At 39.7% G+C, this 25,480-nt stretch overlaps 1 protein-coding gene across 3 annotated transcripts; it reads right to left on the bottom strand.

Annotated features, from left to right (window-relative positions):
- Positions 1-2,180: 2,180 nt before the first annotated feature.
- On the bottom strand, positions 2,181-25,432 carry SELL (selectin L). 3 transcript variants are annotated; one of them, XR_002642791.3, is made up of 9 exons: positions 25,324-25,432; positions 24,393-24,474; positions 22,767-23,153; positions 21,704-21,811; positions 15,315-15,500; positions 13,594-13,779; positions 11,563-11,691; positions 7,556-7,639; positions 2,181-3,187 (listed from the first exon to the last, which is right to left on the bottom strand). XR_002642791.3 is itself a non-coding variant. In XM_022560060.3 (9 exons), exons 1-9 carry the CDS (start codon positions 25,324-25,326, stop codon positions 3,169-3,171), a joined length of 1,119 nt encoding a protein of 372 aa, XP_022415768.1. In that variant the 5' UTR covers positions 25,327-25,432; the 3' UTR covers positions 2,181-3,168. The 3 variants fall into 3 exon arrangements, 2 of the variants coding, with proteins under 2 accessions (XP_022415768.1, XP_022415769.1); XM_022560060.3 differs by having other exon boundaries at positions 7,621-7,639; XM_022560061.2 differs by lacking the exon at positions 13,594-13,779 and having other exon boundaries at positions 7,621-7,639.
- Positions 25,433-25,480: the final 48 nt, after the last annotated feature.

Genomic DNA, 25,480 nt, shown 5'->3' with positions numbered 1-25,480 from the left:
ATCATTATGGAAGCCCAAAACCCTCTCTGAGGAAGTTCTTAAAATTCTCAGACAGCTTAATTTTCATGGTCACTTTGGTACTGATTTTCTTCTAAATATTTTGTTTCTGCCAAAATATTTTGTTCCAACTTTGCTTTTTGTGGCTGTTCTTTCATATCTGCTGTTTTCCCAAACTAAGGAAGCAGTCTCTTTACCTTAAACTCCTCCTTCAAAGCAACCTGAATACGGGTTTGTGTTTGTAGTAGAATTTTTACAGGTTTGTGCTTGCAGAGAATAGGAACTTTGAATGGGAAGAGCATAGATGTCCAAAGGTAACTTAATTAATTTTCCACAGTGTGGTTTGGATCTAAAGCCTCTTTCTTGCCTCATCTCGTCTCATTAAATTATTATGGAGTTAGGTCTGTTTCAGACATGTGTCAAAGAACAGAGCACAGTCTTAGGGGTGAAAACTAGGGCCACACATGGGAAGCAGGTAACATTCAGGGGACAGATTTTTCTTATCAGAGCTAAAGTCATAAGATTAAGTCATAATTTAATAAACTATTTCTCGAGGAAACTAAAATAATATAGCCCAGGTCCACTGAGCTCTGGCAAACAAATCCAGAGGAATGGGTCATTCTGTGTCCCTTGTATTCTGTTGATTTCACAAAGGCTGGTATTCCGGGTTATGGGAGAAAGGGGTTATTTCATTTAATCTGGAGCATAACTGTGTAAGGAAGATAATGTTATCCCTATTTCATAAATAAATCTGGAATTCAGAGAGGTTAATGACTTTCAGGTTTACCCCATAGAGGCAGAGACAGGATCCCAACCAAGTGGGTCTGATTCCCCAAACCATTCCCTTCCATCTCACCGCAGAAAGGGCACAGGTAGCAGAGCTGACCTTCTGCCGTGAAAATCCGAGCACTGGGTTGCAATTTGAACACAAGTGAAGGAATCTCTCTAGTTTCTAATCTCAGGAGCAGGCCTCAGACCTGCTTCTGTTCAAGACCTTGCATAAGACCCAGAATCCTACACTAAGAATGCTTGAAAGACAAGATTTGGGTGGGAAGAATAATCTACATTTAAGGTTCAGTTCACAAAGAAATTTCGTACCCAAGTCAGTCATTGCAATAACCCTGTGAAGTAAACAAGGCATATTTCATTCTTACAACTAAGTCTCAGGAAGGTTAAACCCAAGGTCTTTGAGAAATTTATTTTATGAATCTTTATTTATTTATTTATGAATCTTATGAATCTTTATTTAAGGAATGTGGCATGACTTAATTCCTAAGATCATATAGTAGCCTTAGGGCTTAAGCATAGGACTGTGTTTTTAAGTCTGTATACATCTTACCCCCAACAAGTAGCCTCCCCTTGTGTTCTTTGATCCTGATGTCGTAGTTGAATAAGCTCTTGCAGTCAGGGCTGCCATGGGAGTCCATGCAGGTTGTGCACTGTATAACTCTGAGGGATGCATTCTAAGCTACATGAATGTGAATGGCACATCCTCAATTTACGGTGCACAGCATGGAGAATCTTTTGCAACAGCCCTTGGTGTTGTGCAAAATCTGAGATGGCTTTGAGAAAGGAACATGTAATCATTACCAAAAAAATCATTCTCATAAAATGTAGAAGTTTATATGAAAGCTGTATTGGCCATGGCACAAGGAGGTATTTCCAACTAGATTTTACACAGGGCCCTATTCTCTTATAAGAATTCAGCCCTTGACATTAGCTGAGTATCTGTATGGGTTATCACATGCCATGGAAAGAGAGTTCGCAGCAAGTGATATCAACAGTACACTGTGTTCTCTTTCAGATTTATTGAATGCACATTTACTAAGTGTCAAGTAATGAATTAGACATTCCAGGGATGTGGCCCAGTTTCTGCCTTTAAGGGGATAGAATTTCACTGGGGAGAAAACACACATACCATAATTTTAACAATAACAAACTAGGGGGGCTTCCTTGGTGGCACAGTGGTTGAGAGTCCGCCTGCCAACGCAGGGGACATGGGTTCGTGTCCCGGTCCGGGAAGATCCCACATGCCGCGGAGCGGCTGGGCCCGCGAGCCATGGCCGCTGAGCCTGCGCGTCCGGAGCCTGCGCGTCCGGAGCCTATGCTCCGCAACGAGAGAGGCCGCAACGGTAAGAGGCCCGCGGACCTCAAAATAAATAAATAAAAACTAACAAACTAGGTAACATTTTTTTTAAAAACTGTATTTAAGTGCAAAATTGCATGTTACTGACTAAGCTTGCAGTAGGAGGCCAGGAAGGGGAGTTTGTCACAGGTTGGACTAGTTAAGGACTTATGAAAACAGTGGTAAGGGTGGGGGATGCCCGAGATGAATCATAAAGAGTAGATAGAATCTAGGTGGATACGTAAGAGGATTTGGGGGTGAGGAAGGACCCCCAATAACAAAAACGCGACATTAAAACCCAAATCCAAAAAGAAAAACCCAACAGTGCAGGCTATCTTTCTCATCTCTCGTTTTGCTTGGTGGTCATGAGCTGCTCCGTGTGGAAGTCAGGCAACTGAGAAGGGGAGATGGCTGAAGAAGGTGGGAGCCTGGGGGCAGTTAAATAGGATGGCCTACCATTTATAGAAGCTGGGGCTGCAGTGCAAACAGGACTTTTCCTAGTTGGAGCAGATCCCCATTACTCTGCTGGAGCTGGAAAGCAAGGGTAACATCAATTTTATAAACTTTCTATAGGAATATGTCTCCACAATACCCTGGAGGGCAGGGGAGGTAAAATGTGATCTGTAACAAAACTGAGCCTGTAGTTGCATATGTATCAAATTTTCGCTATATTTCAAAGTATATGTCATCAGGTACAGCTCAGAATTGAAGCTGGAAGCCAGAGTGGAGAAAGAGAGTGAAATTGGCATATTTATATTCCACAGTAATCCTTTTCCCATGATCTTGTTTGTCCATGGAAAAAAGAATAAAATACTGAGCTATAAAACCCACAACTGCACACTGAAACTTGCGGGGGTAGGGGTGATGGGGCAAAATGGAAACAGAAGGAGCAGCTGGTCGTATTGAAAACTTTTCAGATGTACTGAAATAGACACACTTCATCTTCAGTGTAGAAGATGCCACCAGGCAAAACTTTGCATGGAGGGGGATTCGAAGGATCCAGTGACACTTCAGTTTCCCAAGAATTTTCTTTCACAGCAGGTTGTTTAATACGGCTCATCCATGCTGAATGATAAACAAGAGAAAATAAATTAAACTCAGGAGCCTAAAAATTGCAAAAATTTAAGTGTTGGTAGTAAAGGTAAATGGTCACTAAAGGTCAGAAGAGTAAAGGAACTCTTTCAGATGAGTTACAAGATGCAGGACATTCACTAAGGCACAGGAATGAGAAGAAAACCCTAAAGCAACACTTCTCACCCTTTCAGGTGCTTACCACCTAGACACGGTGTTGAAACACAGACCCTGATTCAGGTCTGGGTGGGCCTGAGATTCTGCATTTCTAACAAGCTCCCTGCTAGTGCTTAAGTGGCTAGTCCTCAGAACACACTGAGAGAAATTTTGGCGGTACAGGCTTTGTCTTCAGATCTAATAAATATGAAGGGCATTTTGATAGATTTTGAACAGTGGAAAGTCAGAAAAGTAAAATAAGACGTATTTAAATGGAAAGAGAAATTAGAGAACATCAAAACTCGTGAAAGGTACGGTACTAGGTTCTGCACGCCTGATTCTGGTGGGATATGATTTAAGGAGATGATGATAAGTTTAGTTTTGTGAAAAGAAAAATGACACTTGTGTGTGTAAAACCATTCTTGGAGAGAACAAGGGAGAACCAAGTAGGGTATGTCTGAATAACACCTTTCAAAGGGAGAACCAGATTCTGACACTCTGCTGTCATGGTGAACTGCCAGGGTAAACCACAGTTCAGCAGCTGCAAGCGTGCTTGCCAATTACAGAGATAAAAATGTTTCTGAAAACAAAATTTCATATAAACCTCCTCTCTGAGGTTGGCATTGTATCTTCCTGTGTATCTTGGGTGTAGCTTTTACCCAGGCAGAATTTAGACTCTAGAAACCAAATGAGGTGATAAACAGAACCAGTTTGCAGAAGAGTCAAAATAACCCAGCAAGAATTGAAACCACAAATGCACTAGGAGTCAGTTATTCACCGACCAAATGCTAATAGGAATCAGCACAAAGGACTATGAGTGTTAGCTCAAGGGCTTAAAAAAAACTGATACATGGTGTTGAGTGTGATAGTGTTCATTTTACCTTTGGCTCGTTTTAGAAACACACCCTACTTCTTCCACTCCACCCTTCCTCAGTGCCATCACACAATGGTTTCAGTGCAAAAAAATTACAATACTGGAGGAGGAGGGTATCTGTGACTTACACCTCCAACCTGGGTTCTAGAAGCATAAACGTTAAGAACATGATCTTTGGATCTAGACGGATGCAAATCTCAGCTTTGCCATTTATTCAGTGACCTCAGGTAGTTAATTAAGTTCATCGTTCCTTCACCTTACAATGGAAATATTAATAGTACCTACATCCACAGGCTTGTAGGCAATCTTTAATGATTTAAGACATGCAAGACACTCAGAACAGTGCACGGCATGGAATTAATGTTTGATAAATGTTTGTTACTATTGTAACTAACTCTGTCACTAGCTCAGGCACTATAGGAAAGTTATTTAATTAGCTCAATTATCAAGAGAGTTTGAATGCCAAGGTCCGTTCCAGAACTAAAATTCTATGATTCTATGGCCACTTTGGCCAATAAATTTGAAGTATCCCAAGGCAGCTGGGCAAATAATTCTTCTTCGCCACGTCCTTCTAGAATGTCTGGTGAAGTGTGCAAGACCTGTGTTGATGGGGCAAGGCTTCCCTTCCAACTTCTGTTCACAGCTCCTCAATACACCATGGGCTTTAGGTAGTTCTACTCACTGGCCCCTGAATGTTTTCAGAGTCCCAGTACCATACCATTTACATCATTTCCCTCTTCCAGACTGCCTTCCCTGCTTCTGTCCATACACCTAAATCCTATTCATCCTTAAAAAACCAACCCAGGTTCCATCTTCTTTGTAAGGTTTTCTGCGGTCACCAAACATCTTCTGTACTGAAGCAGTCTGGCCTTCAGTACAGAACTCATTGACCATTACCATATTCTGCCTTTATTTTTCTGAAGTGTTTTTTCTATATTTCTGTCTTAACTTCCCAACTAGATAATAATCTCCCTGAGGTCTGGCACAAGGATTTACTTCTCTTGGTGTCTCAGTCAAGCTTAACATTTTCCCAACAAAAAGGTCTTAATAAACAGCTATTGGTTGGTTCATTGTAAATGTCAGTGAACCATTAAACTTAATATGGCAATTAGCTTAATATGGTACTTAATCCTAATGCTCTTCCTGCCAGCATCTCTTCCTGTCACCCAAGGACATCTGAAAAATTGATCTGCTTCCATCTAGTGGCAATTAAAACACAGGTGGTTCCTGTGGCCAGAAAACAGCTCTGGGTAGATTGTGCCAGAAAAGACTTTCACTCAGTGGGTGTGAGCATGAAAGAAATCTTTATATCTTGTGGATTTCCTGCCCACAGAGATAGGGAGTTCAGCCTAGAGAAGAGTCAGGGACCCCATCTACACTATCTAATGGAAGATAGGGCAATAAAAGAACATAGGATAAAAGAAACTTCACTGACCCTATGTCCTCATCCAGTTACCCCTCCCGACTCTTTCATCTCCTTCCAGCCAAGTTTTATGAAAAAGATAATGTATACGTTCTGCCTCTATGTTCTCCTCCCCACTGATTCCTCAACCCCTGGCTACAGGACTTCTGTCATGACCTCAGCATTGAAAACAATTTCCCTACTGATACCCTTATTATATCCAGTGGATCATGGCAGTATTTGAAATAGTTTCCATTTCCCTTTTTCCTTAGGATCATGACCCCGTACTCTCCTCATTTTCCTTCTACATCTCTGGGAACATCTTCCCATTTGCCTTTACCTTAGCTGACTTCTTTGATATTGACCTTCCTCTGGCTCCTACCCTCTCTCCCACATCCTCTTCCATTCTCACCCTGCACATACTCCCTGGGTGATTGTACCTGCTCCTGAGATACAGTTACCTCCTATAATGTGAGAACCTCCAAATCCATTTCTCCTGCCTCAAGGTAGCCCTTTTGCTACAGACAGAATCAACAGGTGATGGTTGAACCACAGACACCTAAACTTTAACAGGTACAAAACTGAACCCATGATTGCCACCTCCAAAACTTCTCATTCTTTCGTGTTCCCTTCTCAGTAAATAATACAGCAGAGATGGTAACCATCTACCAGTTCCCACATCAGAACCATGGCAACTTCCTTGATTCTTCTCCCTCTCTCTTAGCCAATTAATAACCATATTCAGTTGATTCTACCACCAGTTATCTCATGAACTCATCCTCATTGCTATTGCCCTAGACAGACATCATCGGCTTTAACCTAATAACTTCAAATACCTCCAAAACAGTTCTTTGCCCCCAGAGTCATTCATCTCCCATGTTTGCATACTTTTATGCAGAGTGATCCTCCCAAGATGCAAATTTCAGCATGACATTCACCTGCTTCAACTCCTGTTACTAATACCCCAAAGACCTCAAGATTAAGTCCATACTCCTTCATATGGTTTATAAATTACTTTATAATTGTCCTCTGTTGCCTTCTGTCTCTCCAGTTTTTCTTTTGTACTTTAAACTACAGCTCACTAAACTACTAAGGACTTGTCAATAACAATCTGTGGTTGGTAGGATGGTTGCCTGAACAAGAAACCAACCTCCTCAGGCACCATCTTGCTTCATTTCCTCCAGCATTTGGAAAGGTACCCAGTTGTCTAGCTGGGTAGTCTGTCACCAAAGTCTCATCTCCATTGTTCGTTTGACTTATACTTTCCTTCTTAATATTTCAAAGCAAGTCACTAAACCCTGAAACTGAGAAGTGTTTTGCTATCTTCATTTCTGCCCAGTAGGCCTTGTATTTTCAAATGTATGTTTTTCTGCAATTGAAGAAATCTGAGGTTCAAGACCAAGCCAAAAAACTTCCCCCTCTTTGGGGGAAGCTGCAAGTAGAATTCAGGCTCCCCACCTTTCCCGCATTTCTGAAGGTCAATGCCTATCAGAGGTCATTTGCCATCTTGTGCTAGGTGCTGAGGGCCTGGTGTCTGGAATTATACCTTTTTCGTAGAGCCTGGGATTCATTAGTTTTTCAATAAATCCTTGTTGACTTGAATGTTTCCTGAATACTGTATTTAGCCTTGCCCCCATGTTCAGCCAGAATAAGAAGAAATAAACCATAATGCTTCCAATCCTCAAAGAAAATTCAGAAGCAATCAGAAAGAACTGTCTTTACATAAACTACCCCTTCTTAATAGGGCATTACTTGTTCATTCATTCATTCAGCTCCTCTAGCACTAAAAAAACCTGACAGCTTTTAAGGAAGTTTAGTAGATTTATTACTTTATCTGGAAATTTCATTTGGATGAGACCCCATGTAAATAACTAATAAGGAGCTAATGTGTCTAGCTATAACAGGAAGTATTAAGATACTTAATACTTACCCTCTGTAAGCAGAGGGTAGAGAAGGCATCAACAGATATCGAAACTTCTTGCTGATAAAACTTACCTTCTCCGAGACTTTTTGCCTAAAAATAGAAGAGAAAAATGGCATCAGAAAAAGGAGACAATTTCAATTTTTTATACTTAGAGAGAAGGGAGATTCCCTCTCTCAAAACTGTTTCTTGAAGTGTATTTTGTATTTGTTAGGTGGACCGCATGGTGTCTAAGGGGATTTGAGGTACTGTCTTAATGTTCTAATTCGAACAGTGGTAGAACAGACTCATTCATGCAGATGCTTCTCAGAGCACCGTTTCATCCACTGTGCTGCTCATAAAGACAGAAGTCCAGCCTGAACTATCCGATGATCAGGCCCCATGTACCCATTCTTGTGTTTACACATCCCGATCTGCCATCTCATCCTACCTGCAGATTCTTCCCTAAGAGATTCAGCTGCTAATACTGTAAGAATATGTATCATTACACTTCACGCCATCTTCTCTGTGAAAATCCACAAGAGAAATTACACTCAGGTCTCAGTGGTAGGAGCTACATGCCTCATCCGGGTAACCACTGTATTCTTATCTTACAAACACAGTGAGTATCATTACTGGTTATGTTTCCTTCTTTGGCTGGCTACAAGGAAACTCAGCCAGATCTGAAACCCTCTTCTATCCTAACTTTACCCCTGGCTCTGACTTATTTTTGGTATTCTAAATTTGGACCTTATTTTTCTTACTTTTAAACTAATTTTAATTTGCTGTGTTGAATGCATTTGGTAAACTATCTTACATTCTTTTTGAAAAAAGCCGACTATAAATAAGTAGATGAATGAACTGCAGGGCTAGGCTCCAGAGGAAATAAAAGTAAAAAATGCTTTTTGAGGAGAAAAAAAATCACTGGGAGGCAATATATTTCTGTGTCTATAAACTAGAGCTCTAGATCATCCAGTCTGGGTCCAGGTCCTTTTTTGCCAACTGTAGTGTGTCTTTGAATAGCTACTTATTCTCTCTAAGCTACCATTTCTTCATCTGTGAAAGGGTCATGATAATTATATCTTCCTCACTGAGTTGATAAAATGTATTCAAAGTATTTAGTCCAGGGCCTAGAGCATAGACAGTGCTCAATTCTTGTTTTAAACCTTTAAAATGTTAGAAATTACTACTTTAATTATTTCTTCCAAAATTTAGCCAGCTGGTGACATGAGCCAAAAGCACTTGAGCAGGGAGAATTAAATCTGAATGAATTTCAGATTCCACTCATTTTCATATGAATATATTTTTCTTTTAGAAACAATGAAACACATACATGAGCAAGAATCTGTTCCTATTGAGAAAGTTTCTTTTTCAAGAAAAAGGGAACTAAGGGGCCCGTGTTCAGTTTTGTGCCCTGTTCTCACCCTGTGTGTTGGTTCAGGTAAACAATTCTTCTGTGGGTCAAAAAATAGAGCCTTATTAATCTGAAGACCAGTGGTTTTAGGGAGCATATCTGGATGGGAGTCTGATCTTTGACTCCGGCCACTGCTGATATGGAATTTTAGAGATTTGGCCTAAAACATCATTGCTTCAGTTTCCTCATTTACTGAACAGGGCCAGTAATGATGCCCAATCAGAGAATGATGGTGCTAGGAGAAAAAAAATATTTCTAGACAAGCCCATGCACAGGGAAGCATGTTTCTGGAGCCCACCCTTATTCTTTTCTCCGAAAAAAGGAGCTGAAGTCTGGGTATTAAGACAACTGGGGCAGGGGCCAAAGTACAGGTTCAGAAGATCCATCTGAGGACAGGACAAGGGTCAAGAGTCTGGTCATTTCATTGGCTTCTGTGCTCTAAATATTTGCTTGTCCCCTTTTTCCAGCTTTTGGAACACCAAAAGCCTATAAAATTATCAGATTGATGAATACTGTATACATGCAGATTTATTGTATTAGAAAAGCTCTAGGGGTTTAGCCTGGGAACCTATCCATCATTTCTAATAATTGTCTCTATAGGAAAAATATTCTTCATGTTTCGAAGAACTAACTTACAACTAAAAGTTTTAGAAGGCAAAGTCACTTGAAAGTTGGAGCTATCAGAAGATGTTTCACAAATGAAGACGATTTCATTTGTGAGATTAAAGATACCCTGACTTTCCTACAAAGTCAGTGATCTTTTGGGGCTTCTGTTCTCTTGTGCTCTTTGTTGGCATAATTGTAACTAGCCTAACTGCCCGTTTTCTGTTTCCTGTTTGCCCCACACTGATTCCCCAAGTAGGGGCATGCAGTTTTCAAGCTATCAGTTTGAGATCTTGTACAGAAATGACTCCAAGGTAAAGAAAATTGCAAAACAACCCCACTGCTTTTCTCACCACTGCTTATAGTACAGCCTTAGGCAGCATCCCACCTCCTGCACCCCACCACTAAATACACATGACTTCAATTCTATGCTTTTTATTCTACTAACATTTATTAAAAGATTTTGGAATTTGGGAATATCTCCTTACTATGGTGACTCCCAGCCCCAAAGTCCTTAATGGTTACTTAGATAATAGCCCTCTTATCCCAGAGGGTGGAGTGTAAATTACCCACTCTATTCTCCACCCCCTCACTTCTGCCAAGGTCACTCAAGGCAGGAGGAAAGAAAGGATGATTGGGGGCAGTCTTGAAGTCTCAATGGAAAGGACGATCAACCGTGGGAGAAAAATCTCATTCTTTTTTTGCCTTACTGCCATATTTAAGTAAATAGCATAGTACTCTAAGACAATGGGATCTAATCTTAGCAGAAGTTCCAAGAGCAGGAGCAGAGACATTTTAACTGCTCAGGGCTCTTACTTTACAGTTACTGAAGTTCTTGCACATCAACAGCACCCCCGTCCATTGTGTTTCTGGCTTGGTTATAAAACTAATCTAGTACCCTTAGTCTTAAATTTGGAACGAAAGATCAGGTCATAGCAGAAGACCATTAGGGATTGGTAGATAATATTCCGGCAATTGCCAGTAAGAATGGGTGGTGGGGCAGCCTTTACATACCATTCATGGAATAGAATACATACTAATTAATTTGATGGAACTGAAATTACAATGGCCCCACAGAGGCAACACAGAGCAGTTGTTTAGCAGTTGTTTTGAGGTCATTGATGGCCCCTGAACTTGAAGCAAGGTTATCTTTAAAGCTGCCTAATATCTATACATGTCATAATCTTGAATGTTTCTGTCTGATGACTTTGACCAAATGTGGCAGCACATACCCAAGGCCTGCCTGACTGTGGGCCTGTAACTGGCAGGTTTGTCCCGCTTGAGGGTTTGGACACACTCAGGAGGGAGGTGAGGGCAGTGATGCTGTTGTTCTTCTCCAGTGGTGTTTCATCTACTATTCCAAGCAGCAGATACTAGTTTCTTGAGGCAGCCCTCCTTAATTCCCCTTCTTCTCTAGTCCAGAGTGGATGGAAAGCATGAGTATGGGGTACATTTGGTTAAAGCTGTAACCTTGGTGAATAGACACTGGGGAGAAAATGTGGGGATTTCCCTAAGGGACAATACAACTCCCACATGTCAGGAACCAGACAGGTATCATCTGACTCTTGACAAGGCTAGGTATTTGGGAGAAGTGCTTTGAAAACCTTATGGGACATTAGATTCACTTCCTAGTGGAATTGCACTGAAATCAAAACCATGTAGGCTCTTATAGGACAAGATCACATATCCCTTTTTTTTTTTTTAGAATTAAATAATAGCAAAGAACCATTACAATTTCTCATTTGTCTGTTAACACTCTAGCAAGGGTGTTAGCAAGGTACCTTGAAGACAGTAGGCATTTTTAGAAGATTTGTCAGAATGAAAAGCAAAAATCAGCCAACTTGTTTTGATGAAAGTGTGTTCTGGGCTGCTTCACACATCTCCAGGGACTGATGTCTATAGAACCCAGAGCTTGGTATCCTGCTTTAGCTGAGGCTCTCATACTTAATTTCCTGTGGGTTTCTATGTTTTTTTCCACTTTAAAGTTGTATTATTTTTGTATGAAGGTAAACTCACATACCTTTTTTTAATCTCCTTGCCAGCCAAATGATAAATGCCAACCCAGAGAATGTGGTAACCATGACTGCCACTGGAATGAAGAGGGGGTTATAGTCACCCTCCTTGATTGTTGAGAAATTCCTGTCCACTTCTGCAAGAGAAATTAGTAAGATATGTAGCATGAGGCCACAAGCATTATTTCCTTAGTGCCTTCTCATGACATTAAACTTTCTTCCTTGTTACATCTAATAATTGTCCATTTGATGCTATTTGACAGATGAGGAAATCAGCATGGGAAAGCCCATGATGAGTCTATAGCAGAGAAAAGACTAGACCAGCTTTTCTAGCTCAACGCCTATAGAATCTCAACCCACAGATTTGTGATTCATGGAATTCCTGGGAGATGTACCTAAATATTTTGGCAAAAAGTGGTCATCATTGTATTTAGCTCCATGGCCTTGTTCAATGGTTGGGACTCAAACACAGAGAAGAGCTAAAAAGTTAAGTACAACTTCAGGAAAAATAAAAGCCAGTGACCTGAACCAGGCAACTTATCAATAAAAGGAATCTGCTCTCTGTCCTGGCTATTGTAAATAGAGCTGCAAAGGGGATATACGTATATGTATAGCTGATTCACTTTTTTATAAAGCAGAAACTAACACACCATTGTAAAGCAATTATACTCCAATAAAGATGTTAAAGAAAAAAAGGAATCTATTAATGCTTTGAAGCAGCTGTGCAAACATATGCACATGCTGTTACATGCCAAGGACCTGCACTAATGTGTCTTTCAAATGATGTAGTCCTGGGCTTCCCTGGTGGCGCAGTGGTTGAGAGTCCGCCTGCCGATGCAGGGGACGTGGGTTCGTACCCCAGTCCGGGAGGATCCCACGTGCTGGGGAGTGGCTGGGCCTGTGGGCCATGGCCGCTGAGCCTGCGTGTCCGGAGCCTGTGCTCCGCAATGGGAGAGCCACAGCAATGAGAGGCCCGCATACCACAAAAAAAAAAAAAAAAAAAAAAGATGTAGTCCTACCACTTCCCTCACAAATAAGTAAAAGGATACATCTATATATCCTCTTATAAGTGTGAACTAAGTTCATGTGGGGACGTTTACTGAAAAAACACTGATATGAAAAAAACCTATCTTCTGATACCACCAATTGAAGAAACTTACTTTTGCATATTGGCACAGCATCTGACTGTTCCTTATTCTTCATATTACTTTGATGAACCCTTTCAAGGTGCTTCCATCCCCACACCCAAATGTATAGTGGAAAGGAGGTGCAAGTTCCCAGAGGATCCAAAGAGAGGACACCTATGGACTGCATGAGGATGAGGAAACGGACACTAGTCCAGCCTTAAAAGGAAATGCCCCATAAGCCTGATGTACAATCCTCCTCTAAAGACCCCATGCCATGTCCCCAGTTCCCTACCCCACTTCCTGGCCCCGGGCCACAGAGAGATCAGCTTCTACAAATCCTACCATTTAAAGACTTCTGTCATTGGTATAGATAGTCTCCGGAGCAAACATGGGTAGCTATTCTTTCACATGCTAATTTAACGTGGATTAATTGAGCATCTATTGCCAGGTGCTGTGTCAGGTGGAGGGTATATAGAGATGAGGAAGACATCCTCTTATGCACAGACAGATTTGGGAGGCGTCAGATTAGTGATAATTGAGAAGTATCCATTACTTTGGGAATTAGGTGATCATTGGCGACTTTTGTAGAGACATTTTAGTAGACTAACAGAGAAGTGAGATTGTAGTGTAATAGAAAAATGGATAAGAAATAAGTCAGTATAGACAGTGAGTTTAGATGCTAAGGGCTAAGATAGGAGGAGTTGAGAATTGGCTGAAAAAAAAAAAGGGGAAATCACTGTCATTGAAGAAAGAGGCAAGAGCAGCCAATTTATGGTAAATTAATGTGTACAAATTTTTTTTAAGCGACATACATTTAGCAAAATAAACTTAAAAGTTTAATCTATCTTTCCCCACCATCTGCTTGTCAATAAGCTACCTCTTTAAGTCTTTAATATATTGGGGCAAACTTACTTTGACATATTGGACTAGGGCTGGACCAATTTCCAGATGATCCACAAATAGTTTTATTTTCCCCAATTAACTCAGCTCCTTCTGAGCAGCTGAAGGTACACGTGGAGGTAAAGCCAAAGTCGACCAGGAGGTGACTACAGTCCATGGTTCCAAAACCGGGTGCTGTTAGAGGCTCACACTGAATCACTTCAGTGAAAAAGAAAAAATCAGTATTTCTGAGCAGAGACCCTCTCATGACAAATAGTTTTTAGGCAAACTGCCTAACTCAACTGTGGAACCATTGACATGAATCTAACATTTCTAATTTCTAGAAATTACTTCTGATGATGCTTCCAGAGTTTATTTTCTTGAGAATGATGGAGAGTGGTGAGTCAGAGGTGAAGCCAGGAGAACACAGAAAGCCCTGGGTGGGCAGGGGAGCATTGGGGAGAGGAGGGGAGGGCTGGCTCTTTCAGATTGCTGCCCCAGCCCTGGTAACTCTCCATCTGCTGGAAGTGCCATGCTACGTGGCCTTGGCCTCAAGAGCTCTTATGGTGCATTATCAATGAATGTAGAGAATTTCCACCCTTTCACCTCTTCTAAAGTCTACCTAAGCAGTTGTGAAAAACATCCCCATTCTGTGAAACGAGTCCCTCAACTTTTATAAAATTCAACAGGTTGGTCAATTAGTTCTATGATTTCAAAAAATGATTTGGATAGTTCTTTTGAGAATTCAGCCACTTAAACTAGTGAGTCAAAAGCATAAATGTAGAAAATGTAACCAAAACTTCGCAAGTTTAGACACCACCAGTTTTTCCCCTAAAGGGATAATCTTCTTGACAGTAAAAAAGAAAAAACCAAAAACCACCATATTTCAAATGAAAAAAAAAAATCAAGAGATTGTGTTTTTGTTTTTCACAGAATTTGCTATTCTCCTGAGAGTTCATGGAGGAGGAAATCTAAAAAATGATTTTAAGAATAAACCAAATAAAACAATCAAAAAAGACCTCTAGCCCCCCCACTCCCAAAAAGGAAATTGCTTGCTGTTAAGTAGGACACCACATAAAATAGGTGTTATTGAAAGGAGAGAACAACAAAAATTCAACTGCAGTTCAGCAAGACTGATTATTTATGCCACAGCAATGAGAAAATAAAAATGAAATAAAATAAAAATGCAGTATAGGGCTTCCCTGGTGGCACAGTGGTTGAGAGTCTGCCTGCCAATGCAGGGGACACGGGTTCGAGCCCTGGTCTGGGAAGATCCCACATGCCGCGGAGCGACTGGGCCCGTGAGCCACAATTACTGAGCCTGAGCGTCTGGAGCCTGTGCTCCACAACAAGAGAGGCCGCGATAGTGAGAGGCCCGTGCACCCCGATGAAGAGTGACCCCCGCTTGCCACAACTAGAGAAAGCCCTCGCACAGAAACGAAGACCCAACACAGCCATAAATAAATTAATTAATTTAAAAAATATACAGTATAACCACACTGTATTGCTGAAAATTATATATATGTTCTGTGACATAGTCTCAGAGGTATTTGGTTGTTATTTTTTGTTTGTGGTTTTTCTTTTTAATTAGTAACAATAACCTCTTTGAAAATCATCACAGTATAATCTAAGTTAGGTTAAATTATGCTTCAAAAGAGGATACAGACTTCTTAGCAAGACTCTACTACATTTGCTCAGTCTATAAAAACAGGATTGCCATGACAACTCTCTAGCCTGAACAGTTAGTTACTCACCTCGACATGTTGGCTTTGGAGATGACCAGTTTCCAAATGGTCCACAAGTGGTTTCTTCAATCCCAACTATGTCTGTTCCCTCAAAGCAGTTGAAGGCACACTGTGATGTGAAGCTGAAGTTTCCCAAAGGGTGAATACAGGCCATGGTACCCAGCTCTGGGGCCTCCAAAGGCTCACACTGAGTCACTTCAATAAGAAAAAAAAAAAACACTGGGCAGTGTTCCAGGGACCTGATGACTGGGTTTGAATCTTAGCTCTGATACTTGATAACCAAGTGCCTTTAAGCACGGTGTCTTAACCCCTCCAGCTTAGCTTCTTTACCTCTAAAAGAGGGATAATGATAATTGTATTGACTTCCTAAAGTTGGTGTGGGAATTAGTCAAGGACTTAGAGCCTGGCTCATAGGAAGCTTTAATTAAACATTAACTAATCTTATTATCTTTGGCATTACCTGGGGAGAGAGCTTTTAAATGTAGATAGGTTTAAGTGGGAATGACCAGCTCAGTTTGGAAATAACTGTCACATCAAAGCCCCTGAGTATACTAGACTGTTGAAAGTAGGAAGTTCGGAGAAAGATTGAGTGTCCATAACTGGTCTTCTTTAAAAGGGGAGAAGATAAAAGCTTTAGGAACCGTCTTAGCCTGGATTCTGTCTTCACCGTCTCTAGCTCAGTTCCAGAACTTTAGTTCTTTTGATTTTTCCAGTCCTCTCCAGAAAGTATGTCTACTTCCTTGCCTGATTGGTGGCATAATAGATCAAATTAAGACTTGGAATTCAATCTTCACATTTTAGGCCCTGCCATGTCATTTAGGCAAATATTGCAACTCTTGTGTCTTATTCCTTATCAAATTTAAACCATCATTTTAAACTTCTTCTTGAGAGTTCAATGAAGAATGAATTCAAGAAACTAGAAGAATTTTAATATTTTCCATATACAGTACAAGTCCAAATGAAAGTAACTTATGTTGTCCCATACAGTTCATGCCCACAAGCAAGTGCCTAGTCTCAATCTTACAGATGCAGTGATAAATAAGATGCTGACTGATCTCAAGCTGCTGTCAGTCTACTGGGGAATACAGACAAGAAAATTGATGACTTCAGCAAATGTGGGATAAATAAGAAAGAAATATATGGAGCTATTGGAACACAGAACAGGGATGCTTAGTCTGTCTTGGCATCCAAAGAAAGCTTCCTGAAAGAAATGGTCCCTGAACTATTATCTTCCAGGTAAACAGGTGTGTTAGTCATGTGCAAAATGAGAAAGCCCTGAGCAAGTCAATGATTGATATACAAAGCAATATGGTAAGTGTGGAGAACTACAAGCATTTTGATGTTACTAAAAGGAAAGAGGAGGCAAGGGATGATGTGAGATGAGATTAGGGAGAAAGATAGGAGCTAAGACAAAATGCCTTTATCTTTTTTCATTGGTTTAATGAGTATCTACTCTATATCAAGCATTACTCTATGCCTTGAGGAGTTTAGATTTTATTCTGTAGGACGAATGGTAGGTAGAAATTAAAGGGTGGATGGTCACGTATGTGTGATGTTTACTTGGTATTTAAAATTGATCAGATTGCCTATAGTATGAATAATATATTTGAGAGGAGCTAATTTAAAGATGTGGAACTCAGCTCAGAAATAACTGCAATAATCTAGGAGGAAGATAATGAAGGCAATAATGTAGAGTTAATAAGTAGAAGACAAATTGGAGAAATAGTAAGTTAGAAAAATGAGTAGTAACCTTCCAAGACTGAACCAGGAAGAAATAGAAAATATGAACAGACCAGTCACAAGCACTGAAATTGAAACTGTGATTAAAAACCTTCCAACAAACAAAAGCCCAGGACCAGATGGCTTCACAGGCGAATTCTATCAAACATTTAGAGAACAGCTAACACCTATCCTTCTCAAAGTCTTCCAAAATATAGCAGAGGGAGGAACACTCCAAACTCATTATATGAGGCCACAATCACCCTGATACCAAAACCAGACTAAGATGTCACAAAGAAAGAAAACTACAGGCCAATATCACTGATGAACATAGATGCAAAAATCCTAAACAAAATACTAGCAAACAGAATCCAACAGCACATTAAAAGGATCATACACCATGATCGAGTGGGGCTTATCCCAGGAATTCAAGGATTCTTCAATATACGCAGATCAATCAATGTGATACACCATATTAACAAATTGAAGAATAAAAAACATATGATCATCTCAGATGCAGAAAACGCTTTTGACAAAATTCAACACCCATTTATGATAAAATCCCTCCAGAAAGTAGGCATAGAGGGAACTTACCTCAACATAATAAAGGCCATATATGACAACCCCACAGCCAACATCATGCTCAATGGTGATAAACTGAAGCCATTTCCACTAAGATCAGGAACAAGACAAGGTTGCCCACTCTCACCACTATTATTCAACATTGTTTTGGAAGTTTTAGCCACAGCAATCAGAGAAGAAAAAGAAATAAAAGGAATCCAAATCAGAACAGAAGAAGTAAAACTGTCACTGTTTGCAGATGACATGATACTATACATAGAGAATCCTAAAGATGCTACCAGAAAACTACTAGAGCTAATCAATGAACTTGGTAAAGTAGCAGGATACAAAAGTAATGCACAGAAATCTCTTGCATTTCTATACACTAATGACGAAATTTCTGAAAGTGAAATTAAGGAAACACTCCCATTTACCGTTGCAACAAAAAGAATAAAATACCTAGGAATAAACCATACCTAAGGAGACAAAAGACCTGTATGCAGAAAACTATAAGACACTGATGAAAGAAATTAAAGATGATACAAACAGATGGAGAGATATACCATGTTCTTGGATTGGAAGAATCAACGTTGTGAAAATGACTATACTACCCAAAGCAATCTACAGATTGATTGCAATCCCTATCAAACTACCAATGACATTTTTCACAGAACTAGAACAAAAAATTTCACAATTTGTATGGAAACACAAAAGACCACAAATAGTCAAAGCAATCTTAAGAAAGAAAAACGGAGTTAGAGGAATCAGGCTCCCAGGCTTCAGACTATACTACAAAGCTACAGTAATCAAGACAGTATGGTACTGGCACAAAAACAGAAATATTGATCAATTGAACAGGATAGAAAGCCCAGAGATAAACTGACGCACATATGGTCACCTTATTTTTTTTTTTTTTTTTTTTTTTGCGGTACGTGGGCCTCTCACTGTTGTGGCCTCTCCCATTGCAGAGCACAGGCTCCGGACGCGCAGGCTCAGCGGCCATGGCTCACGGGCCCAGCCGCTCCGCGGCATGTGGGATCCTCCCAGACTGGGACACAAACCCATGTCCCCTGTGTTGGCAGGCGGACTCTCAACCACTGCGCCACCAGGGAAGCCCAAGTCACCTTATTTTTGATAAAGGAGACAAGAATATACAATGGAGAAAAGACAGCCTCTTCAATAAGTGGTGCTGGGAAAACTGGACAGCTACATGTAAAAGAATGAAATTAGAACACTCCCTAACACCATACACAAAAGTAAACTCAAAATGGATTAAAGACCTAAATGTAAGGCCAGACACTATCAAACTCTTAGAGGAAAACATAGGCAGAACACTCTATGGCATAAATCACAGCAAGATCCTTTTTGACCCACCTCCTAGAGAAATGGAAATAAAAACAAAAATAAACAAATGGGACCTAATGAAACTTCAAAGCTTTTGCACAGCAAAAGAAACCATAAACGAGACGAAAAGACAACCCTCAGAATGGGAGAAAATATTTGCAAATGAAGCAACTGACAAAGGATTAATCTCCAAAATTTACAAGCAGTTCATGCAGCTCAATATCAAAAAAACAAACAACCCAATCCAAAAATGGGCAGAAGACCTAAACAGACATTTCTCCAAAGAAGATACACAGATTGCCAACAAGCACATGAAGGAATGCTCAACATCACTAATCATTAGAGAAATGCAAATCAAAACTACAATGCGATATCATCTCACACCAGTCAGAATGGCCATCATCAAAAAATCTACAAACAATAAATTCTGGAGAGGATGTGGGGAAAAGGGAGCCCTCTTGCACTGTTGGTGGGAATGTAAATTGATACAGCCACCATGGAGAACAGTATGGAGGTTCCTTAAAAAACTAAAAATAGAACTACCATACGATCCAGCAATCCCACTACTGGGCATATACCCTGAGAAAACCAAAATTCAAAAAGAGTCATGTACCACAATGTTCATTGCAGCTCTATTTACAATAGCCAGGATACAGAAGCAACCTAAGTGTCCATCGACAGAAGATTGGATAAAGAAGATGTGGCACATATATACAATGGAATATTACTCAGCTATAAAAAGAAACGAAATTGAGTTATTTGTAGTGGGGTGGATGGACCTAGAGTCTGTCATACAGAATGAAGTAAGTCAGAAAGAGAAAAACAAGTACTGTATGCTAACACATATATATGGAATCTTAAAAAAAAAAATGGTCATGAAGAACCTAGGGGCAGGGCGGGAATAAAGATGCAGACCTACTAGAGAATGGACTTGAGGACACGGGGAGGGGGAAGGGTAAGCTGGGACAAAGTGAGAGAGTGGCATGTACATATATACACTACCAAATGTAAAACCGATAGCTAGTGGGAAGCAGCCACATAGCACAGGGAGATCAGTTTGGTGCTTTGTGACCACCTAGAGAGGTGGGATAGGGAGGGTGGGAGGGAGGCTCAAGAGGGAGGCGATATAGGGATATATGTGTATGTATAGCTGATTCACTTTGTTATAAAGCAGAAACTAACACACCATTGTTAAGATTATACTCCAATAAAGGTGTTTTTTAAAAAAAAGAGTAGTGTGTTACTTTGCATAAATGTAGGGGGAGGTGAGAGTGTTTTATACCAGAGTACCCATATAAATCGTGGAACCACACACTGAGATAAGGAATACAAAAAGGAAAGCTGGCTGGGGACAATTGATTTTTCAGTCTTTTGGGCATCCCAAAGGTTATGCTTAGCATATTTGGAGTTCAGGCTGGATACATATTTGTCAGTCCAAAGTTCACATAGATTTGTGAGTCCACATAAGTTGCTAGGTTTGACCAAAGGGGGCACATAAAGTCAGAAGAGCAATGGACAAAAGATGGAAGATGAGACATAACAATAAGTGTATGAGCTTGGATAAGTGCCCATGAAGAAACCCAAGGAGAAATGATCATAGGTAGAAAGAAAACCAGGAAAGACTGATATGATAGAGACCAAGACAAAAACAGAGTAAAATGTTCAAAAAGGAGTGAAATGGGCATGCCAATGACATAAGAATTTTTTAAAATTTAGAAATTGAGTGAAAGTAAAGCATTGGTAGAAGTCATGGCTCAGGGATTGACTGAAATGAGTCAGATCTGTTCCAGTTGGTTGATCATTTACATGTATTTTGGCTTTAATTCTTTATCTATTCATTGCAAACCCTGCTTTTTTTTCTTATTATAATTTTCTATTTTATGCACCAGATACTTCAAACATAGTTTTGAAACTCAACCAATACCAATCGAAGGACATGAAGTTTCTTTCAGTAGTGAGTTGACTAGGTCAAAGACTCCATGTCTTTGAATCTACGTATTCTTTCCTTTCTGTTCCTACCACTGTGACTCTGAATGACTTCAATAGGCCCCTGATGATGCGCTCCAGCTTCTCTCTTTTTGTTCAATCCATCTTATGTACCGCTTCTAGGGTAATGGCCCTAAATGAAGGGGTTTAGATGCTAAGTGGCCTCCACAGGCTTACTCCAGCGTATCTGGCTTTCCATCACATTAAATTATAAGCATGTATAATTTACACTAGTTAACTGTAAATCCTTTAAGGTCAGGATCTGTAATAGATTTGTCCTTGTACCCCCTGAAATGCCAGCCCAAGTAAATGCGTTGGATTTATTATTATATTTTCCAACAGATACTGTATATCATGATGTGAACTTTTCTTGTTGGCCTTGCCCTGTCATGATCTTGAGGATGACGTGAAAAAGCAAGATTACCTTCTGCGTAACTCACCCTCCTGATGATAAATGCTATTGTTTCTTTCAGTTTCAGAGTTCTAATGAATCCAGCAAACTTACTTGATTATGAATTCCTACCAAGCCTGATTCATTATTGTAATCCTTACAGCTTTAATCCCAAAGCAATATTCTTTGTAACACTCAAAAAGACTTTTTGAGAAGTGACTTGAAACTTCATGCTGACTTATGAAATCTTTACGGAAAGGTAACAATATTGTGCAAGCATAGCCTACTGATCAAACCTTCTCATTTCTCAGAATGGCTAATATCATTTTCCTTCAACCAACTTTCATAAACTACAATACTTTACATACGAAGAAACAAAGGAACAAAAGTGGCTTACCGAACTGACACTGGGGCCCGTAGTGCCCCAAATCACAGTTGCAGGTGTAATTATTGATGATTTCCATACATTGTCCATGGCCGCTGCATGACAAGGGTTGACAAGAAGCTTTAAGGGGGGTGAGAAATTATATTAAGATGAATACTTTTTTAGTACTCCTAGTCATTTCTTTAAACATAGATAACTTTGGGGCTGTGACTACTTTAATAAACAGGAAAACTTTATTTGTATATTAATAGCATTTTTTGCATAAAAATCATATGCTAAAATTTTTATTTATGTAATATACTTGTGATACAGCCATAGACATTTTTTTAAGAATGAATTTACTAATGCTAATAGTCTATAACATTTGAGGGAACTTACTGACATACATTGAAACTCTTGAAATTTCTTTGATTTTAAGGTAGTAAGTGTATTAAACTATGACCTGACCCCAATCGTTTCCGCAGCATGTTTGGCAATCCCTTTCTTTATAGAAAGTACTGAATAGAGATTAGAAAATCTGAACTTGCTACATTACTAGAGAGTCCAATTTACAAGACACCAAATGAACTATGTTTCACTGTTAAAAATGACTTGGAAAAAATGCTGATTTCTTTGGAACTGTCATCATGGTCTCTACAGAAGTTTTCATATACCACAGATAATGAAACACTGCAAAGTTTCATTATATAGAATTATATAAGATTAGACCAAGAAGGAAACATGGCACCAAGCCGCCTACTTTACGAGGAGGAAATAGGTGACATGAGCCTCAGCTCTTGGCTGGTTCCATCTCTCTGCTTCCACTTCCTTGCCTTATTATCAGCGACACTGATTGTCTAGCTCTTCCTCCTTACTTTCCACATATATTTATCATCTTGATGTAAAAGTGATTCAGGGGTATAGATTTTGGGTATAGGGACGAGCCTCCCACACCAAAAATGCTCAGAAGTGACGTGACTCATGCTTATTTAGAGGACTGGACTTATTTCAGAATGTCCTGGCAACTTCTCTGCTCCCCCAGGTTTCCATGGGGTTAATGCTGTCATTCTCAGAGAAGCAGTCTGCTCACTCCTACCTGTGTAGCAGAGGGCTGTCTTTGCTTTGTGGCAGGCGTCGTCATTCCATTTCCCTGCGTCTTTTGCCCTCTTGATGTAGATCTCCACACAGTCTTCTTTACTCTTCTTGTTGTTGGGCTCCCCATGGCCCCAGTTCTCCGCTTCTTCGGTGAGAGATTTGTTGGTCCCTACCCAGGTCCATGCCCCTCCTACCTTCCGGATTCCTATCCAGTAGTATTTAGGACTGAAGGGGAGCGTCTTGTTCAGGTACTCAATCTCCCCTTTGTTTTGTATGGCAACTAAATCCGTGTAATTTTTTCTGCAGAACATTCTAGCCTTTTCCCAGGTCATGGGTCTTTTAGAATAATGGTAAGTCCAGCAATCGGTTCCATGATGTGCGAAGAAATCTGAAAGACATCAGTGTGAACTATGTAGCCTCGTGGTTATAGCTGAAAAGAGCCCAGAACTAATCCAGGCTGAGCCTGCCAGAGACAAGGAAGCTGACACCTCAAGAGGGTAAGTTACCCTCTTGAGGTGATGGAATTAGTCATTGGCAGATTTGAAGAGTAGAACCTAGAACCTCTAGCCCTAATCACTTTTCACCATGATATAGAATACTTTTGCTCATAGCTCTATTTTAGATGAATTTGGTGGCTTTTTAGATTTATTTTCATAAAACAGTTTTTTCTCAAAATTCTTTCTAGTAAAATTTAACCACCATGTTTTAGAAATCCATATTTCTTTTTCTTAGCAGTTGTCAATCATTTAAAGTTAATTTAAGTGTAATATCATATAGCCCTAAAATTTACTGTCCACTCTTTTATTTCGGGATAATTTCCTAAAGGCCAATACTTGTGTTTCTAAGGGAGAAGTAAAATAAGAACAGGAATAATGGCATACTTTTAAGTAATCTCTTTTATATCAAAAAGATAATGTTTTACCATAGGAAGAGCCTCTTCTGGGGAAAGCACACAGCCCAAGCCTTATATATCTAACTACATAATAAAAAGAACAATTGAAAAAACCAAATGATGTAGGATTATGAAATTGATTTAGATTATGTTATGCACACAAAGATACTCAACTGATGGTGTATAATAATCATATGGGTGCTTCAAATATGAGGGCATTGAAGAAATCAAAACAAACACATAATTACACAATGATACCATAATAATATATGCCATTCTAAGCATGGTATGATCTATGTGAAGCACTATTATACCATAAGGTAAAGGTTTTCACAGCCATCACCATTTGTTGAGTTTTCACTGTGTAGGGAAAATACTACAGAGAAATACCAAAGAAAACACAGATGCAATTTTTATACTTTCCTAAGGATTCTGAGCAAGGAATAACAGATGCAAAGAAAACATATCAACTTAAACATATGAAAAATGTACAGAGAACTGGGAGACAGTTATGATTAATGAGTAAAGAATGTCATAAAATAAACCCTGCAGCAAAGGGTGGGGCAAGGTTAGGAGTTTTCTGGGGAAGTGAGAGGAAGAACAGGGATGTTTGTAGAAAGGGTAGCTATCTACCTAATAATTTTACCTGTGAATATGTACACCCAGTGGACATTTACCAAAATATGAACATAACTTTTTTAAAAAGCTTAGTAATATATAAATGTCATAACATACCACAACAGAGCACAGTCCAGACCCACAGCTCAAAAACGTTCCATAAGCTCCTCTGAGCACTCTGACATTTCCATGGAAATATCTGCAAATAAAATACAATTATACTCAGACTTATGCTCTAAATCACAATTTTATAGCAACTTGAGGAGATGCCTACAACTTTCTCAAAGTTCAGAGTATAACACTTATGCCTACTAAACCTGTCTGAGGCAAGAGATTTCTCAGACATGGGTGAAAAAGTAGAATTAAATTTGCCTCAAAACTGATGCAGAGTTGATGTTGTTTTTTCATATTTTAGCCTCAAGTTGCTGACTGTTCTGATTTTTTCTACATTTTAGTAATTTTTTTGTATCTACTTATCTGCTGAGCTGTCGGATGAAACTATTTGATATTTAGTATGTGTATTTTTAAAGTGTTCTTTGGTCTTTAATGAACTATTGATGTCTAGATTTAATGTTAAAATCTCACACTTGACTCTGATGGGTCAATGCTTCAAATACGTAAAAGAATTGGGTAACCAAAAAGACACTACTAAAAAAAAGGAGTTCATTTATTTTTCAACTAGAAAGAAACACATTTTGAGCAACCCAAATGACAAAACCACAAATTTTCTTCACACCTTAACACCATCTTTTCTGAAGTGTATCAGTTCTCAGGTAGCGCCAATGTTTAGTCACAAGAGTGCTAATTTCAACCAGATAGTAGTACTTCTTCAAGAACCTCACCAGAGACAAGTCAAGGAGAAGAAATCAGCACAACTGAGAAGAGAGATTCTAGGAGCACTTTTTAAATTAAACTCAGCATTTTTAGTTTTGGCTTTTTTAAAACCAAATAGGAAATGAGTTGCTTCTTTTCCTTTGCCACCTGCCTCTGCATCCCAAGAAGAGGTTCTATCTGAGCATCTGGAAATCTTTTAGGCTGAAAAGCTTACCATGGCTTTGCTCCGTCCTTCTATAGTTCTTCTGTAGCACTTCAGCCTCTGCGCTCAGCACCAGAGGTCTCTGGGTCCTTGCCCAAGGATGGGTGTGCAGGGAGATTGCACTCACTGTCCCCAGAAAGACTTACTTTCTTTTACTTCTCTAACCAAG

The sequence above is a fragment of the Delphinapterus leucas genome, chromosome 1 (genome assembly GCF_059928025.1).
Source record: "Delphinapterus leucas isolate spDelLeu-1000000601 "Yukka" chromosome 1, BTC_Dleu_Yukka2, whole genome shotgun sequence".
Taxonomy (NCBI): Eukaryota; Metazoa; Chordata; class Mammalia; order Artiodactyla; family Monodontidae; genus Delphinapterus; species Delphinapterus leucas.
The sequence above is the reverse complement of the archived record's forward strand: the minus strand, read 5'-3'. Positions and strand labels throughout refer to the sequence as shown.

What these genes read in the sequence shown, in the direction of transcription:
- SELL (XM_022560060.3), bottom strand. An exon ending in CTGGACTGTGCTCTGTTGTG is followed by an intron (nt 23,154 to 24,392) that starts GTATGTTATGAC and finishes GATGTCTTTCAG; the next exon opens with ATTTCTTCGCACATCATGGA. An exon ending in CGGGCCCCAGTGTCAGTTCG is followed by an intron (nt 15,501 to 21,703) that starts GTAAGCCACTTT and finishes TTCTTATTGAAG; the next exon opens with TGACTCAGTGTGAGCCTTTG.